Raw genomic sequence first — 18,087 nt, forward strand, 5'->3', positions numbered from 1 at the left:
TGGACAGATGATGACTGATTCATAATTCGTCCAATGGAACAAAGCATATACCGATCCTTGACGCTCTTAGAAACGACTGTGATGCTTTCCGCACCAACCGAAGAACAAGCTCTGTTACAATTCACTTTCACTGGCGGCCATACTTGGAATTGGATTGGAGACTGAATTTTGCCATTTTTATGGCATGACCATCGCAATAAATAGTCATCTTAATTTAAAACCACGCAAGATTTTCATATGAGTTTACTTTTACCTTTACTAGTCCAAGTTCTAACCTCTGCAGGGGCTGGCATGCACCATCAAATTAGTTTTAGAAGATTAAGGTTCATTAACAATCATTAAATAATATTTCAAACTCACAGCTCTTAATCATTCATGTAGACCTACAAATCAATGACACTTCTTTTTTGATCCTTTTGTTGTTGATTTCATGTTTTAGAAGAATATACATAGACACTAACCTCCTGAAGTAAACTATCAAGCTTTATCATACAAAGTAGAGAGATAGAGAATCATGTGATCTTATCAACTGATGAAGTAATCTTTTCATTTCAGCAAAAAATGCTGATGGCCGGCCGTGGTCGATCAACATATAAAGCTGGCATGAATAATTGGTACTGGTCCCCAAAAACACAAAGACTCCATGTGATAGCTCTCTTTTAAGCATCGGTCTTTCGTGTGGATAGCTAAAGCAACGTGGTCCTCTTGTGTCTGTAACCGGTCACAGGCTGGTAGATGCGAAGTATGATATTTGCCAATTCAAATTACATGAGGAATGCCCCAGATTTTGAGGGCCTCATCCAACTCACTTGAACACTCTTGCCCCACCTCATAAAAAGCGAATATATGTCCAGCGACTCATAATGAACTCATCCTTCCATCAACATGAACACCATGTCAGTTTAAAAGGATAACAATTAGAAGCAAACAAGTCAACATTTATTTCTACAGCATGATGACTCAATCTACACTTGCAGATAGCAGTACATAGATAAAAAAAAAACAACAAGCCTTCGTCTAATTGCCCACACTATATCTTACACTTCTCACATTGGGCCAGAATACTGATAATTGATGCATGTAATCATGCCGACCGATGGTATCTCACAGTCCGGCGGTGTAGCTGACACCGGTGCCCGGCAACCATGAGTCACCGGAGATGAATTCTGCAACAGTAAATTGGGTTGCTTCTGCGGCGGAGAGCGACGAGTGGACACCGGGCCAACCGACCCGGCCCGATGTGGAGGCCCCTGGGCCCGTATTAGCATATTCGCCATAATAGAGTGTGGACAGTGCAAAGCTACCTGACCATGGCTCCCACCCTGCCGGGTCGATTGAGTCATCCATGTAGGTCTCCATCACCACCGTCCTGGAGTACTTTTGCCATGGCCTACCAAGGTATGTCGGGGTGCCGTCCAAGTCCGACGCTCCGATGATCCTGCATTTTTGGATCGATATGCCGGTGTTTTGGTTCGGGTCAAGCCGGCCCTGCGCCGTGATCGAGTTCTTCTGTCCCCCGGCGGGCTTCCGGGGTTGGATATAACAATTCTGGAAGACCACCGCCGAGTTGCCGAAGATGAAGTCGACGGTGCCATAGATGTCATCCTGCAGATAGAACTGGCGGTTGGAGTGAGTGTATAGGGTGTCCTGGTATCCCTGGATGGAGCACTGGTAGATCACAGACCTATCAGCACCAACTCTCAAGGCCACACCCTGGTTCTTAGATGGGCCGGAGTTGTTGATGATGGTCAGGCGCTTGGCGATGAAGCCCGCACCCATCGCAGCTGAAAAAATACATAAGATGTGAGCCTTTTCTCAAAGCTGATGAGAGACAAATAATCCAAAATTGGCCAAAATTAGTCCTGGCTGATGGATTTGGATCCACTCAGACAAATTTTACTCGACTACAAAGTTAGGAGATGAGACACAAGTTATCGAGCTATGTCCAGCAGTTCAGATACTGAAGAAAAATTACTTGGGGGGGGGCAGGCACTCTAGGTTGAGACATCAAATACAACTGGAAAAGGGCATATTCCTATCTTTAAATTCTTTAGTCTCTATACCCACCTTGACTTTATTCATGGCATTTTTAAATTGGACAATGTTGTCGGCTACTTTGCTAGTAAAATGTCTTCACGCCTTCATGTTCTTTGTATCCCACTAACCCAGAATTCGTTCCTTCTTTTGCCGACAATTTAATCATATATATATTTCATTTATATTTTGGGAGAAGATTGGTAAATATATTATCATGATTCACCTTTCTCCATTTCCCAACGGTTATTTGTACGGATGTACCAATTGATATGGACCTAAGCCGGTACGTTCAGAATACAGGACTTAGGATTTTGGGAAACCATGAACCTGTCACACTAGGGGTCGTTAACATTAATTGAGATGATCACTCCAAAATATGAATTGAGACGGGCCCGTGAGTGAGACAAATATTGCACCTAATCTGGTCCCATATGACAGCTACATCCATCTAGCTAATTTCACAAGCGAAATAGTCTACAGCCCGATGGAACTTTGCCTCTAATTTGAGCCGACGTTGCTAGCGGCTGATTTCGAACCTGTCACGTTAGAATTTCCAGGACCTAGAATCGTATAATTTCCCAAGGGTAAAACCGGAATGGTGGAGTTGAAGAGTGAGAGGTCATCGTTACCGACGGTCGCGGACCCGTAAGTCGAATACCCTTTCTCGACGTTCCTGCTGCCCACAATGACCGATTTGCCCTTTCCGTCTCCCATCAGCATAACGTTCTTCTGCTTGGTTGGAATCTTGATGTACTCATTATAGGTCCCGGCTTTCACGTAAATCACACTTCTGCCACCGCCGGAGGCCAGCGACACGAAGGCGATGGCCTCGTTGATCGTCTTGTGGGTCCCGCTACCATCCTTGGCCACCACCGCATCGGCCCGGATGTCCTCCGGGGAAGCTTCCAGAAGCTTGCGGTCTCCGGGGGACAGCCATGCCGGAGATCCGTCGGATAGTAGCTTCCGGCCGCCGGCATTCTTGCCACCATTGAGCTTCTTGTGGAGTGCGAGCGAGTTGCTGATGAACTGCGTCAAGCTCTCTACTTGGTGGTTCATGGCGTCCTTCCCGTCGGAGGCCTCGAGGGTCTGGAGGCTATCCTTGCACGTCGCTTGGTTGGTGAGGGCGGCGCTGAGCCAGGTCTTGATATCGTGAGGACTGGAGCTCTTCTTCGGGTTGGCGACGTCGTTGAGTTGATCCAAGGTGATGTCGAGGAGCTCGAGGCAGTCGTCCATGCCGGAGGGGCGGCCGGAGCCGAGCTGCCGGTGCTTGAGGGTTAGGTTGTAGGCCATGGAGCGGACCGAGTGGACGCGGCCCATGGCAAACTGGACGGAGACGTCGAAGAGATCTTTTGCCGACTTTGTCGGTGCTCCGGCGATGGAGGCGAGGGCGGACTCGCATGCATTTGGGTAGAGGGTGGCCTCGCAGGCGGAGGCGATGGCGCTGGAGGTCTTGGTGGTGGTGGCGCCGGCGGCGGTGGTCCTATAGACTGTGCTGAAGGACTGGTGAGAGGAAGCTAGAGCTTTGGGTTTAGCTGCTGCTTGGTTTATGGTTGTCAGGGATAGCGCAGTCGATGGGATAACCACTATGGACATAGCAAATGCCCACAGGATAAACTTTTTCTTTTGCTCCCTATCTTTGGAGCTCACTCTCTCATCCATGCTCATGATGCCGTAGGGGAACATGAATGAATGTGAGAGAGAGAGAGAGAGAGAGAGAGAGAGAGAGAGATGGGATGGTTGATGAGTATTGGGCAATGTTCCACAAGCTTTTATAGGGAAAGTTTCATGGGATAAGGGATGGAGTGAAGGTACCTTTACTAGAGGAGTCAAACTCATGGGTCCTATAGAAGGGATTGATGGTCCATAATCCAATATGAGAAGCTGAATGGAAGAGGTCAGAGAAGTTATCCATTTGTCTCTTTGTTAATTTCCAAAGGTCGGTCAAATGGATGCCCTTTAACAGATCTAGTTTAATTAGTTAAGTGTCTTGAAAATATCCCCATCAAAGTCATGATCTCGTTACCAAAATATCAATTTCTTTTAATATATGCTAAAAAATGGGTAATTCTACACCAACAAAGAAAAAAAGAGAGAAGATAATAAATTAAAGAGCTGGTTTGATTGACGTTGCTGTTATCTATCCCTTGGACTTGGTTTGCTTTTTAATAAATTAAGAATTTGGTACAAGATTTGACAAATTAATGAAGATGTTATTTGATTGTAATTGTGATGATGCTAATTGCTGATTTTTATTGACGCACTAAATAATTTAGATTCTAAGATATCCGACTTAAGAGTGCAAAGGCTGTAGGTACGGTGTCAATACATTGTGGCCCATTTTGGTAATGTGGTTGCTTCCTTTTCATCAACCACTTTAAATTAATCAAGACTTTAGAAGTTTAAAGAGCAGACCAATAAATATATATATAGCTCACACAATGCCGTATCTTTGCATGAAAAAGCTAGCCCTAAAACCCCTAAAAACATTAATAATTAATTGCAAATGTTAGTATCAATGGTTCTAACTATCTTCGTGCGTGAAAACTCCATCCAATATCACTCTCACATACATACAGACTGATGTATGAGAGAGAGAGTAATAGAGAGCACTCTGACCATCCCCAAAATGAGCCATGGAGGCTCATAATTCACTTTCATATTATGATATATAGATTCTTGTCATCTCATCCTTTTCAAAGAATCATGCTAATCTTCTATGTATCATTTTGAATCTTTGATGACCTATATATACTCCATTAGCTTCTTTTGCATAACTGAATTAAGAAATGATTGGAGCATATTTTTATACAAGATAACATGCTAAACAGTTGATTAGTGATTTGATATTATCACTTAATTTTGCAGCCTGTAAAGTTATATTTGTCCACTGCCATCTAAGTGATTCCACACTTAACCATCTACATCACACTTAATTTTCTTGTAATCAACTGAAAGGAAAAGCTTATGCATCAAATATGATTTGGTATAGCTGTCGAATTGCTTTCTTTCTAGTACATTTTAACATAGAACATGATATATTAGAAGTTAGAGAAACTGGTGAAGTGATTGGAGAAGTCTTTATATTGTCCTTCACGTGGCAAACCTGCTCTCTTTATTCCCAAACCTTTAATAACTAGAGATTATTGCTTCAAAAGAAAAAAAAGGCACAGCATCCCACCTGTAAATATTATTCGTTGATGCCTATGTTTTTCTTTTCAGGTTGTATTTATTTTTTTCCAGCTTAGTGCATATGCTCAGCACCTCATGACCACAAGGCCAGTACTTGCTTAATTTAATATATTGTTCCATTACTTTTGTTGCAAGGATTAGTGTGCATAACCTGGTGATTGCACCCCCTACTCTATCGATGGAAGGTTTCAGCTTCCAATTCTAAGAGGTATTTCCCCAACTGTTTGATATCCAAATTTTATTTTACTTTTGATATTTATTTATTTTTTGGTTTGCAGAACTTTAAACCTAGGTAACATGTTATGGTAAAAAGTATGATGGATTAGGTCTATTTCTAATTGAAAAAAATATATATGGCCAACAGTAGATTTTGCTAACGACAAATTAATTAATGAGCAAATCATCTTCAACTCGAGTCAAAGCATCATCATATCAAAGGGGGAAAATACTCATGTAATAGTACTTATAAGAATGGACAAAATCATCTTCAACCAAGTCAAAGCATCATCATATCAAAGGGGGAAAAATAGACATGTAATAATATTTATAAAATTTGCTCGTGCCACTTGATTTTGATATAGTTAATAAGCTTTCATTTTCCAAAGCGAATATTTGTCTCCTTGTAAATAGATTGCTATTCAAGATGTAGCTTGATTTTGATATTGCAGAAGCAACTCTAAAATCGAATAGGTAGAAATATTTTTTTTGCTGACTAAAGGGAGGGAGACCTATCCTGAATTAATTATTCAGGCCTAAAACCTTTAGTCTGCACCATCCAATGTTTGCATATGGAATCTTAACTTTGTAAGCAAGGTGCTACCATTAGGGCGCCTTAGAGATATCATTAGATGTTACTTAGCTTGGAACAACAGGCAAGGTTGATTGATACTTGATAGAATTAATTAAGCATATCTTCATTGATGTAAAGGTCAAAGTTGACCACTGACCAATATCCCAAAAGATGATTGTACACCACATTAATTGCACATTTAAATGTCTTTGTCTAAGTTTACATTCTAGAACTCACAAGTGAATCTCTGCAAATTCTTAATTAAAATTTTACAAAGACTAGCTAATTGTTGATTAATTTCATGTCTTTAGACTGCCTTTGGAAGCGGAATAGAAATTCTGGAGTAGTTGGATTATAAAAGTTATTCCTGTGCATAAATAGGTTCGGAGGAGAATAATTAAGTACCAATTTTTCATGAAAAGGTTATCTATTAATATGCTCAATGACTGTTTGATTGAAAAGAGATGGCAAAAGTAGATGAAGTAGGACGGGTTGTATCTTTTGTGCGAAAGAAAGATTCACCTAATAATTAAAATTAATAATCAACCACTCAAATAAGTGTTAAAAAAAAAAAACTACAACCACATCCATTGACATATTAAGGCAAACATGACAATCTCCATTTACCATTCTGAATAAACTTTTTTATAATTCCAAACATAGAGTATTAATTCGGCATGGAAGAAGAAACTACGACGTACGTACTTAGGATTCATAGAAGTTCTTCATCCTCCTCCATGCATGCACCGACGATACTTTTAGGAGAGATATCTTCTTCGTACGTTAACCCTTTTGCCGTGTTACTTTCAAGCATCATGCATGCTTCCTCTGGCGGCTAGGACGGAAGTTAGCATGAGTCATTAGTAGATAACTACACAAACAGTATCGTGTTATTGGAGGATGTGATGTATATACACCACCTAATAAAGGCAGGATGGCTGTTTTGCCTCCCTTTTCACAATAAAAGGAAGTTATACATACATACACGACCAACAGAAGATCAATTACTTCCTTGGTGAGGTTGCAACACATATTGGCTGCTAATATTTAGTCTTTTAGAACAGGAGACGGCAACTTAATTTCCTACAGTGACATGCAAACAAACTGCAATTCCCACCTGATCATGTCCCCATCTCAACCCTCTTACACTTCACCTAACCCTTAGCCACTCATCTCCACGAGGCCTCCTTTCCCTTAGCCATCTCTTGGTGATCCAAAAGTGTGCAAGCAAATCTGTGTGCAGAATCTCACGCACTTCAATTACTTGGTTCTTTTGCCCAAAGAGAAAAGCACTCTACTTGATGGAAGCTATCCATCTGGAATCCGGATAAGGAGTAGGACATCAAGTAGTGCATCAATGATACGGATGGATGTACCATCACCACATCGATGATTTGAGTACGAGTGCAAGGAAAGAGAATTGCCAAGCACCGAGGAAGAGGGTCCCCACACTGTGGATTACGTCTTAGAATAGTCTTCTGATGGTTTCATCACAAGGTCCAAAACCAAAGGTCAAAGACCCTTTTTTGTGGTGTGTGTGTATATATATATATATACTAGCATTTTTTCTCAAGGAAGAAAGTATGGTTTACAAAGACCTGCGACATTTATTAATAAAAGAACCAATCCAAATTCCTGAAGAAAAAGAGTACTGTTAGTTTATAAGCAAAGCAACATGTCATTGTTTAAGATTACACAATACAGAAGAATCCAGCCAGCCTTGCTAAATGTCTATAAGAGTGGACAGGAGTGTGAGTACAAGCTTAATACCGGAGCATGCATGAGACTGAGCTTAAGTGTTGGAGCCGAAAAAAGATTTAGATTCCTTTACTAATCAAATAAGACCTTTTTTTTTTGACCGCTATATATTTAATTAATAGCTTGTCATATTATCTCATTGCATCTTACCACATTCTTAGATGAAGTATATAATTCTCGCTTTGGCTTGTTCCAACAAGTTGGAACCTCTGTTAATATGGTGATAGGGACTTTGAATACCTTGATGATAAGGATTATATTAAATGAATGTTTGTTGTCTAAATTACTTTTGTATCTTATGATTTGCAAAATAAACACTTGCTAAATCTACATGCACATGTCGACAAACATGAAAAACACATGCTAGAGACTGCTCATGTCATTATATAGTTCCTTGTGGGAACAGTCATTTGTGGGGTTCACATACATATAATTCATTGTCCTGTGGTAGAGTAAATTGCATGCTAGGTTCTAAATCTCTACGACTTAGTTCCAGGTTGTTGGCCCCCAAATATATATATATAAGGAGGTAATTTAGCGGCATTTGTTGGTAGGTGTGGCAATCAGATCGGATTGGATAGAAAAAATTAAAAATTTATTAATTTAAATTTAATTTATTTATTAAATAAATTTAATTATTTTATTAAATAAGTAAGCTAACTAGGCCGATAATGGGTTGAAATAAGTCAAATAGGCCGAGCATTGCCACCCTCAAATTTAGGCTCTTTTCTCCCAAGATAGAGAGTGACCGAAGATGAAACATAAGTAGTTAGCATGCAAACTTTGAAGTGTGAACTCTTATATCTTATTATAATCTGTGTTTTTCCTATCGTCCATTGCCCTAGGTCTGGGGGCATCTCTTTTGTATTTTTCTTCATGTTAATTGAATCCCCATGGGAGGTATTCTTTCCATTCGAATTTTCAAACCTGAATTACCATTTGATTTCCTTCCATCATGATTCAAATTGTCAAGCTAAATTACTAGCATTAATTAGTACATGCAAACTGACAACTACGTGCACGACTGCCAACGTACCAACGTATGTCCACATATATATAATTCATGAGCGTGGGTTCTCTGTGATGTACTATATAATGCCGTGCATTGCACGCACTATTCATCGTATGATAGATTGCTACATGCAGCTGTGTGCGGCATGCATCACATAGTTTATCTCCATTGCGACCATTCATCGTGTGATGAATAATGCATATTATACATCATACAACAAAGAATCTGCACTCATAATTTTTTGTTCTGTGGTGCAATAAGTTGCATGCTAGGTTCTAAATGTCTCTATGAATCACTTTCAGGTCGATTATTGGCCCTTAGCTGAAACCTCTTGGCGCAAATTAAAGGTGACAGCAAAGTCGGCTTGCGTGTTAGTTTGGAAGTCTGGGATGAGGGCAGCTTCTTTTCCTGATAACTTACAAACTATATATATATATATATATATATATATATATATATATATATATATATATATATATATATATATATATATATGTTGCGGCCAATCGCCTCGTCGCCCGATCGCCGGGAAGCGTGCACCTGCAAAAGGAAGTCCGCACTGACCGGAGGCGGCTCCGGCGGGGACCCTCCGACGGTCAAGTCAGAGAGGTGACTGGGCAACAGTGAAATGCAGACAGAGAGCTCCGAGAAAGAGAGAGGGAGAGAGAGAGGAGCGAGCCTGCGTATGTGGGAGAGACGGGCGGATCGACCCTTTGCACTGTTGCCTTCCCCGGTTTATATAGTGGAGCACGGTATGGCGCCATCATTAATGGCGCGGACAAGTGAGGAACTGTCAACTCACTGTAGACTGTCAGAGCCGCCGTGAAAATGTCATGTCGCCGTGTGGCCGTCCAATCACCAGGGTTGACCCGGCTCTCGGCGGGACCATGTCCCTAGGTAACTGCGCCGCATGTCCGTGTCAGAGCTGACAACGTCTGGCGGCTGTACGGTGGTTGGAGGAGCCGACCGACCCAAAGTCGGTAGCCAGCTGAGTGGTGTCGGGCCCCTCCATTGGTCGGCGAGCATCATGTTGCGAGAGTCGGCCATCAGACTTCCTGGCCGGAGTCGGCCAGTCGGTCGGTCGGAGTCGGCCAGTCGGTCGGTCAGTCGGGGTCGGCCAGTCGTCCGTCGGGGTCGGCCAGTCGGGGTCGGCCAGTCGGGGTCGGCCAGTCGGAGTCGTCCGTCGGGGTCGGCCAGTCGGGGTCGGCCAGTCGGAGTCGTCCGTCGGAGTCGTCCGTCGGGGTCGGCCAGTCGGGGTCGGCCAGTCGGAGTCGTCCGTCGGAGTCGTCCGTCGGGGTCGGCCAGTCGGGGTCGGCCAGTCGGAGTCGTCCGTCGGGGTCGGCCCCTTCGACCGTAAGTCGGTCGGTGGGTATTCCCCAACAGTTGCCCCCCTCCACTCCTGAGCCCGATGTCGTGTTGGCTCGCGTGAACACGTGGGCGACGGCTTCGGACGAAAGGAGTGGTGTTCCGTCTTTTCCTGCCCCGACTCTGGCGATCACATCAACGAACGATCCAATATCGGTCGTCCCGACTGTAGGTCGAGCATGCACGTCGGATCGGAGGTCGGCCAGCCTCCGAACGTTGCTCGTCGACACGATCATTCCGCAGAATCTGATAGTCGAGTAGCATCCGACGTATTCGGATAGGATAACGATGGCAAGTCGAATATCCATTGTCCAGCCCTTGGTCGGACGTATGCGTCGGGATGTATGATAAACGGTGGCAAGCCGAATATCCTTCGATCGGTCGTGACCAGATCGGTATGTCGCGAATGCGACTGCGGTCATCTTGGCGTTTTGCCCTTCTTAGTCGAAGCTAAGTTGGCAAGTTAGCCAGCCGCATTAGTCGAAGCCCTTTGCCTTCAGAGGCCGAGGCCGTCGGTTTCGGCGATCGATGATCGAGCCGTTGAGTCGGCGATCGACGATCGGCCATGTTGGTCGGAGCCTTTTGCCTTCAAAGGCCGAGGCCGTCGGTTTCGGCGATCGATGATCGAGCCGTTGAGTCGGCGATCGACGATCAGCCATGTTGGTCGAAGCCTTTTGCCTTCAAAGGCCGAGGCCGTCGGTTTCGGCGATCGATGATCGAGCCGTTGAGTCGGCGATCGACGATCGGCCATGTTGGTCGAAGCCTTTTGCCTTCAAAGGCCGAGGCCGTCGGTCTCGGCGATCGATGATCGAGCCGTTGAGTCGGCGATCGACGATCGGCCATGTTGGTCGAAGCCTTTTGCCTTCAAAGGCCGAGGCCGTCGGTTTCGGCGATCGATGATCGAGCCGTTGAGTCGGCGATCGACGATCGGCCATGTTGGTCGAAGCCTTTTGCCTTCAAAGGCCGAGGCCGTCGGTTTCGGCGATCGATGATCGAGCCGTTGAGTCGGCGATCGACGATCGGCCATATTGGTCGAAGCCTTTTGCCTTCAAAGGCCGAGGCCGTCGGTTTCGGCGATCGATGATCGAGCCGTTGAGTCGGCGATCGACGATCGGCCATGTTGGTCGAAGCCTTTTGCCTTCAGAGGCCGAGGCCGTCGTAGATTCTCCGCTCCTTCGATCTCTATCAGGATCTGCGCACGAGGAACGGGGAGAGGGGTGTAGGAGTCATACCTGCGATGCGTCAGTCTCGGACTCCATCGTCAGGGTGACTTTTGGATTCGTCGGGGTGGCGAGACCCGACTATCTGTCGGGAGCCTGCTTGGTTCGGCGGGTTCCCGACCTTTCCTCCGCTTCTCCTTCGGGCCTCTGGGTTCGGCCAAACGTCGGTCGGATGCCCCTTCATCCGCGCGCATATACTTATATGCGCGCTCCAGCAGTTCGGCGTATGTTCGGGGGAGGGTCTTGTCCAGAGAATAAGTAAATCGGGACGACCTCAGGCCCCGCTTCATGGCTGAAACCGCCATGTCTTCGTTGAGGTCCCGGACCTCGAGCGTGGCCGCGTTGAATCGCGCCACGAAGTGTCGGAGCGTCTCGTTTTCCCCCTGCTTGAGGGAGAAAAGGCTATCCGACGTTCGCGGCGGCTTTCGGCTGGTGCTGAAATGGGCCACGAACGAGTGCTCGAGCTGCGTGAAGGAATGGATACTGCCCGATCGAAGACCGGAGTACCAAGCCCTGACAGCCTTGCGAAGTGTGGCGGGGAAGCCGATGCAAAAAAGAGCGTCGGTTGCCCCTTGAATCGTCATGAGAGCTTTATAGCTTTCGAGGTGGTCGACTGGGTCGGTGGAGCCGTCGTATGGCTCCACGTTCGGCATTTTGAACCGACTGGGAATCGGCTCATCGAGGACCAGTCGAGAGAGAGGCTGGGCGGTCTGGAAGTCGACGTCGTTCGAAGACTTCTGGCCGTCCATCTGCAGTTGGGCGAGCCGGCGGTCGATCTCCTCGAACCGTCGCTCGTAGTCGTCCTCTCGTCGATGCTGGGAGACCCCAGGAGTGGAGCCTCCGGAGGATTCTGAAAGAGAGGCCGACGGTGTGCGCGACCGCTTTTCCTTCCTCGCCCGTTCCAATGGGGAAGGAGAGGGCCGCTGAGACCGTCGGTCGTCGCGCCGTGGTCGCCCCTCCTCCTCTCCGTGGGAGCGCTGTTGAGAGCGCTCGCTTGGAGGCGACAGGGGTCGGCGCGGCCGTCGGCGGCTGCTCCTGGAAGGCATAGGTCGGGCCGCCGGTTGTTGCTGGAGGCTTTTGACTGCGTCGGTCAGTACGGTCATCTGCCGTACGATGGCCGCAATCTGGGCCTCCGTGGTCACTGCAGGGCGCGGAGAGCTAGGCTCCGCCGCCGGTGGGGGCGGGGAGGCTTCTTCCCGACGGGAAGAGCGCCTTGCCGACCCAGTGACTCTCGATCGTTGAGCTCTTGTCTTTGTCATGCTAGCCCCTTCCTGGCGCGCCAATCTGTTGCGGCCAATCGCCTCGTCGCCCGATCGCCGGGAAGCGTGCACCTGCAAAAGGAAGTCCGCACTGACCGGAGGCGGCTCCGGCGGGGACCCTCCGACGGTCAAGTCAGAGAGGTGACTGGGCAACAGTGAAATGCAGACAGAGAGCTCCGAGAAAGAGAGAGGGAGAGAGAGAGGAGCGAGCCTGCGTATGTGGGAGAGACGGGCGGATCGACCCTTTGCACTGTTGCCTTCCCCGGTTTATATAGTGGAGCACGGTATGGCGCCATCATTAATGGCGCGGACAAGTGAGGAACTGTCAACTCACTGTAGACTGTCAGAGCCGCCGTGAAAATGTCATGTCGCCGTGTGGCCGTCCAATCACCAGGGTTGACCCGGCTCTCGGCGGGACCATGTCCCTAGGTAACTGCGCCGCATGTCCGTGTCAGAGCTGACAACGTCTGGCGGCTGTACGGTGGTTGGAGGAGCCGACCGACCCAAAGTCGGTAGCCAGCTGAGTGGTGTCGGGCCCCTCCATTGGTCGGCGAGCATCATGTTGCGAGAGTCGGCCATCAGACTTCCTGGCCGGAGTCGGCCAGTCGGTCGGTCGGAGTCGGCCAGTCGGTCGGTCAGTCGGGGTCGGCCAGTCGTCCGTCGGGGTCGGCCAGTCGGGGTCGGCCAGTCGGGGTCGGCCAGTCGGAGTCGTCCGTCGGGGTCGGCCAGTCGGGGTCGGCCAGTCGGAGTCGTCCGTCGGAGTCGTCCGTCGGGGTCGGCCAGTCGGGGTCGGCCAGTCGGAGTCGTCCGTCGGAGTCGTCCGTCGGGGTCGGCCAGTCGGGGTCGGCCAGTCGGAGTCGTCCGTCGGGGTCGGCCCCTTCGACCGTAAGTCGGTCGGTGGGTATTCCCCAACAGTTGCCCCCCTCCACTCCTGAGCCCGATGTCGTGTTGGCTCGCGTGAACACGTGGGCGACGGCTTCGGACGAAAGGAGTGGTGTTCCGTCTTTTCCTGCCCCGACTCTGGCGATCACATCAACGAACGATCCAATATCGGTCGTCCCGACTGTAGGTCGAGCATGCACGTCGGATCGGAGGTCGGCCAGCCTCCGAACGTTGCTCGTCGACACGATCATTCCGCAGAATCTGATAGTCGAGTAGCATCCGACGTATTCGGATAGGATAACGATGGATATATATATATATATATATATATATATTTGTATCAGTAATCAGAGTGCTAGTCGGCTTGGCTCCATACCTATGATTTCATTTTTCAAAAAATCCGTACAGCGAAAGATCCATAATTTGAGAAATTTGTTTTGAAATAATGTCATGTCAAATCAAAAATAAATGTCCGATAGCAAGTTAAATCCATGGGAAAGAAAAAAGATAGAAAAATTTTTTTATGATCAAAATTCATTCATCTCAGTTAATCATAGTAAATTTGGATGAAAAAAAAAAATACGAAAGAGATAAAGTAAAGAAAAAATCTCAAGTTTATTCAATCAATAGAGATACAATAAGCAAGATTAGTAAGGATCGGAGAAGGACAATTACTCGTTCTTAAAACCAGCATTCTTAAACATTAGTTTTCTCGAAGCCTCTTGCTCATATATCTCATCAAAAGATACTATTCTATAATGTTTCTTTAGCAAATTTCCCACTAATCCGAGCGAATATTCAAATATCTGCCCCACATTCATTCGTGTGTATATATATATATATATAACTTAGCAGCATGTATAGATTTGTGTGGCAATCAGGTTGGGTTAGATATAAGAACATCAAAAATTTGTTAATCCAAATCCAATTTATCTATTAAATAGATCAAAATTTAGATGCAAATCTGATTATTTTATTAAATAAATAATCTAATCAAATCTACAATGGATTCAAATAAGTCAAATAGGTCAAGCATTGCCCCCCCTAAATTTAAGCTCTTATCTCACGGCTGAAGGTGAAACACAAGTAGCTAGCATGCAAACTTTGAAGTTTGAACTCTTATCTCTTGTTATAATCAGTGTGTTTTTCCGATCATCCATTGCTCTAGGTCTGGGGGCATCTCTTTTGTATTTTTCTTCATCTCAATTAAATCCTCTCGGGAGGTGTTCTCTCCATTCGAATTTTCAAACCTGAATTGCCATTTTGTTTCCTTCCATCCCGATTCAAATTGTCAAGCTAAATAACTAGCATTATTTAGTACATGCAAACCGACAACTAAGTTCGTGACTAGCTACCAATATACGTCCATCAGTCAATACATAACTTTTCTTTTTCTAGGTCCCCTCTGTAGTCAAGAAAAAGAGAGTTCTGTTTTCAAAGAATCTTCAATACATTGCATACAAACATGAAGCATTCATATATACATCAGGTTCCTTTTCCGACTCTGACCCGGTTGAATGGTAGGAGCCGAGCATGAAAGAAAGATTCACCTTCCTTGGTGTGAATCCACTGTTGGATCGCACAATGGCCACATCGAGATACAACCCAAACCGGCTCTTTTAAACAGAAATTGAGCTCTTACCTTAGATTGACCATCATTTTACATTTAGTCCTCATCGGCCAAAAACTTTATCCTTGATTTCGACATTCAAGCTATATTTAACCCTAATCCCATGAAATGTTTAGAAATAACAATGACAACATATGGAATAGGTTACCTGCATGCAAAATTAGAAGCCCAATTATGTACAAAGATTAAGCATAACATATTAACCATATAGAGAACTAGATATACGATGGCATACAATGAAAGGATCAAGTGTTAGGTATCCCACTCTTTTAACTAAAATCGTTGATAGATCAAAATTTTAAAAAAAACTTATTTCTAATTAAATATGGCTGGTTGGATTCAATTTCATTTTACTTAAGCCAAATCCAACTTGCATGACCATGTGAGACTTCATCCACATTCAGTAAATAGGTCTGACCAGATTGCGCTAATTAACTCTTCTTCAAGTTTTAGATAGAAGAGATCATGTTTCGAGCTCTTCTACCATCACCTAAATATGCTCCGTCTTTCATTTAACCTACACCAGAAAGAGATGGTCTCACCTCCAACATTAAAAATCTAGAATGGCCATCAAATTAGTGTGCCTTTGCCCTGGACCTCACACTTATCTAGCTAACTTGTTCGATATCTCATCTATAAAAGCTTGTCTTTCACAAGTATAGGGTTCAAATTTTGGGTGTTGCTCCAAAATGTATCATTCCCATAATTTTAAAAATTTTTAAGCTTTCAAACATGTCATCATCAAGCTGAAAGGCCAGCAACATTGGTCACTTTCAAAAGTGTTGGGCCCCGATTAGGACCTGAAATCGAAGTCTATATTTTTGAGGAACTCAAATTAAAGCTGTTGCTATCCACCTTTTCCGCAAGCCAATCCGTAGCAGAATGCCAGATACATTTATTCAATCTGGCATAAATTTCGCCAACCACACTCGTTATCAATTCACTTATGTAGACTAGCTGTGCAAATTTTTTGCATGATAGACTAATTGATAAAAAGGCACACATTTAGTTTTAAAAAGACATTCATTAGTCTTCACCAAGATTAGCCATGTTGCGGCCAATCCCCTCGTCGCCTGATCACCGAGAACGAGCACCTACAAAAGAAGTCCGCACTGTCCGGAGGTGACTCCGGCGGAAACCCTCCGACGGTCAAGTCAGAGAGAAGACTAGACAACAGTAGGAAAAAATCAAGGAACTCAACGAGAGAGAGAGTAAGCCCAAGGGTTTCGAAAAGATCTCTTCCAGCACTGTTGCCTTCTTCGTTTTATAGTAGAACGCGGCATGGCACCGTCATTAATAGTGCAAACAATGGGAGAGTTGTCAGATCACCGAAGACTGTCAGAGTCACCGTGGGGGTGTCAAATCACCGTGGGACTTTCAAATCACTAGGGTTGACCCCTGTCTAGAGTAGGACGACGTCCCAGGGTGGCTATGCCGCACGCTGCTGTCAGGACGAACGGCCTCCAGCAGTCGTACGGCATTTGGAGGAGTCGACCGACCATACGCCGGCACTTGGTCGTAGGATATCGGGTGAAGACCCAGGGACAACGTCAGCTGGCGCGGCGCATTGCGGGGATCGGACGTCGGCCACCACCCCTGATGGTCAGTCTGATACGTTGCCAAAGTCGGAGGTCGGGCCGTGTCGCTTGGCCAGCCGGGGACGGAGAGGGCCTTCCCGACCGATATACCTTCGGTCGGCTGGTGCAGTCGGCGCGATCAGTAGAGTCGGACACCGGTTAGGCTGACCCGACGGTGAGTCGGTGTGAGAGTGACCGATCGGTATATCCTAACAGTTGCCCCCCCCCACTCCTGAGTCGGATGACGTGCTGGCCAGCGTACTTGCATGGGCAGCGGCGTCGGGCGAAAGGAGTGGATTCCCGTCGCATTATGCTCCGACTCTGGCGACCGTACCAATGTTCGGTCCGGCGCCAAACATCTCACGGGCGTCAGGCGACTCGTCGGTGTCAGGCATCCCGTCGGTGTCAAGCATCCCGTCGGTATCAGGCGTCGGGGTCATCGATCGGTATATCCCAACAGTTGCCCCCCCACTCCTGAGTCCGATGTCGTGTTGGCTCGCATGAACATGTGGGCGACGGCTTCGGGCGAAAGGAGTGATTTTCCATCACGTCTTGCCCCGACTCTGACGATCGCATCAACGAACGATCCGATGTCGGTCATCCCGACTGTAGGTCGAGTGTGCACGTCGGGTCGGAGGTCGGCCAACCTCCGAACGTTGCTCATCAACACGATCATACCGCAGAGTCTGATAGTCGAGTAGCATCCGACGTATTAGGATAGGATAACGATGGCAAGTCGAATATCCATTGTCCGGCCCTTGGTCGGACGTGCACGTCGGGACGTATGATAAACGGTGGCAAGCCGAATATCCTTCGACCGATCGTGATCGAGTCGGTATGTCGCAAGTGCGACGTAGTTCGTCGACGCCCTCATACCATAGAATCTGGTAGTCGAGTCGTGTCCGACGCATTCGGATAGGATAACGATGGCAAGTCGAATATCCGTTATCCTTCCTTGGTCGGACGTATGCGTCGGAATGTATGATAAACAGTGGCAAGCCGAATATCCTTTGATCGATCGTGACCAGATCGATATGTTGCGGATGCGACTGCGATCGTCTTGGCATTTTGCCCTTCTTAGTCGAAGCTAAGTCGGCAAGTTAGCCAGCCACATTAGTCGAAGCCCTTTGCCTTCAGAGGCGGGGGCCGTCGTAGATATTCCGCCCCTTCGATCTCTGTCGTAGAATCTGATGTGTCGTCGACGATCAAGACGTAGATTGAGCCGTTGGTTTGACGATTCGACGATCAGGTCGTAGATTCATCGTAGATCCGATGATCTGCGATCGAGCCATTGGTTCGGCGATCGATGATTAAGCCATAGATTCATTGTAGATCCGACGATCGACGATCGAGCCGTTGGTTCGACGA

The 18,087-nt window shown here is 46.5% G+C and overlaps 1 protein-coding gene across 1 annotated transcript; it reads right to left on the reverse strand.

The window, feature by feature from the left end:
• Positions 1-917: 917 nt before the first annotated feature.
• Positions 918-3,750, reverse strand: LOC105053034 (probable pectinesterase/pectinesterase inhibitor 16). Its single transcript, XM_010934034.4, has 2 exons — positions 2,667-3,750; positions 918-1,784 (listed from the first exon to the last, which is right to left on the reverse strand). Exons 1-2 carry the CDS (start codon positions 3,718-3,720, stop codon positions 1,105-1,107), a joined length of 1,734 nt encoding a protein of 577 aa, XP_010932336.1. The 5' UTR covers positions 3,721-3,750; the 3' UTR covers positions 918-1,104.
• Between the last annotated feature and the right edge of the window lie 14,337 nt (positions 3,751-18,087).

Source organism: Elaeis guineensis, chromosome 10 (genome assembly GCF_000442705.2).
Source record: "Elaeis guineensis isolate ETL-2024a chromosome 10, EG11, whole genome shotgun sequence".
In the NCBI taxonomy this organism is placed as follows: domain Eukaryota; kingdom Viridiplantae; phylum Streptophyta; class Magnoliopsida; order Arecales; family Arecaceae; genus Elaeis; species Elaeis guineensis.

What these genes read in the sequence shown, in the direction of transcription:
- LOC105053034 (XM_010934034.4), bottom strand. Translation starts at nt 3,720, where the DNA reads ATGTTCCCCTACGGCATCATGAGCATGGATGAGAGAGTGAGCTCCAAA. An exon ending in TTACGGGTCCGCGACCGTCG is followed by an intron (nt 1,785 to 2,666) that starts GTAACGATGACC and finishes GTATTTTTTCAG; the next exon opens with CTGCGATGGGTGCGGGCTTC.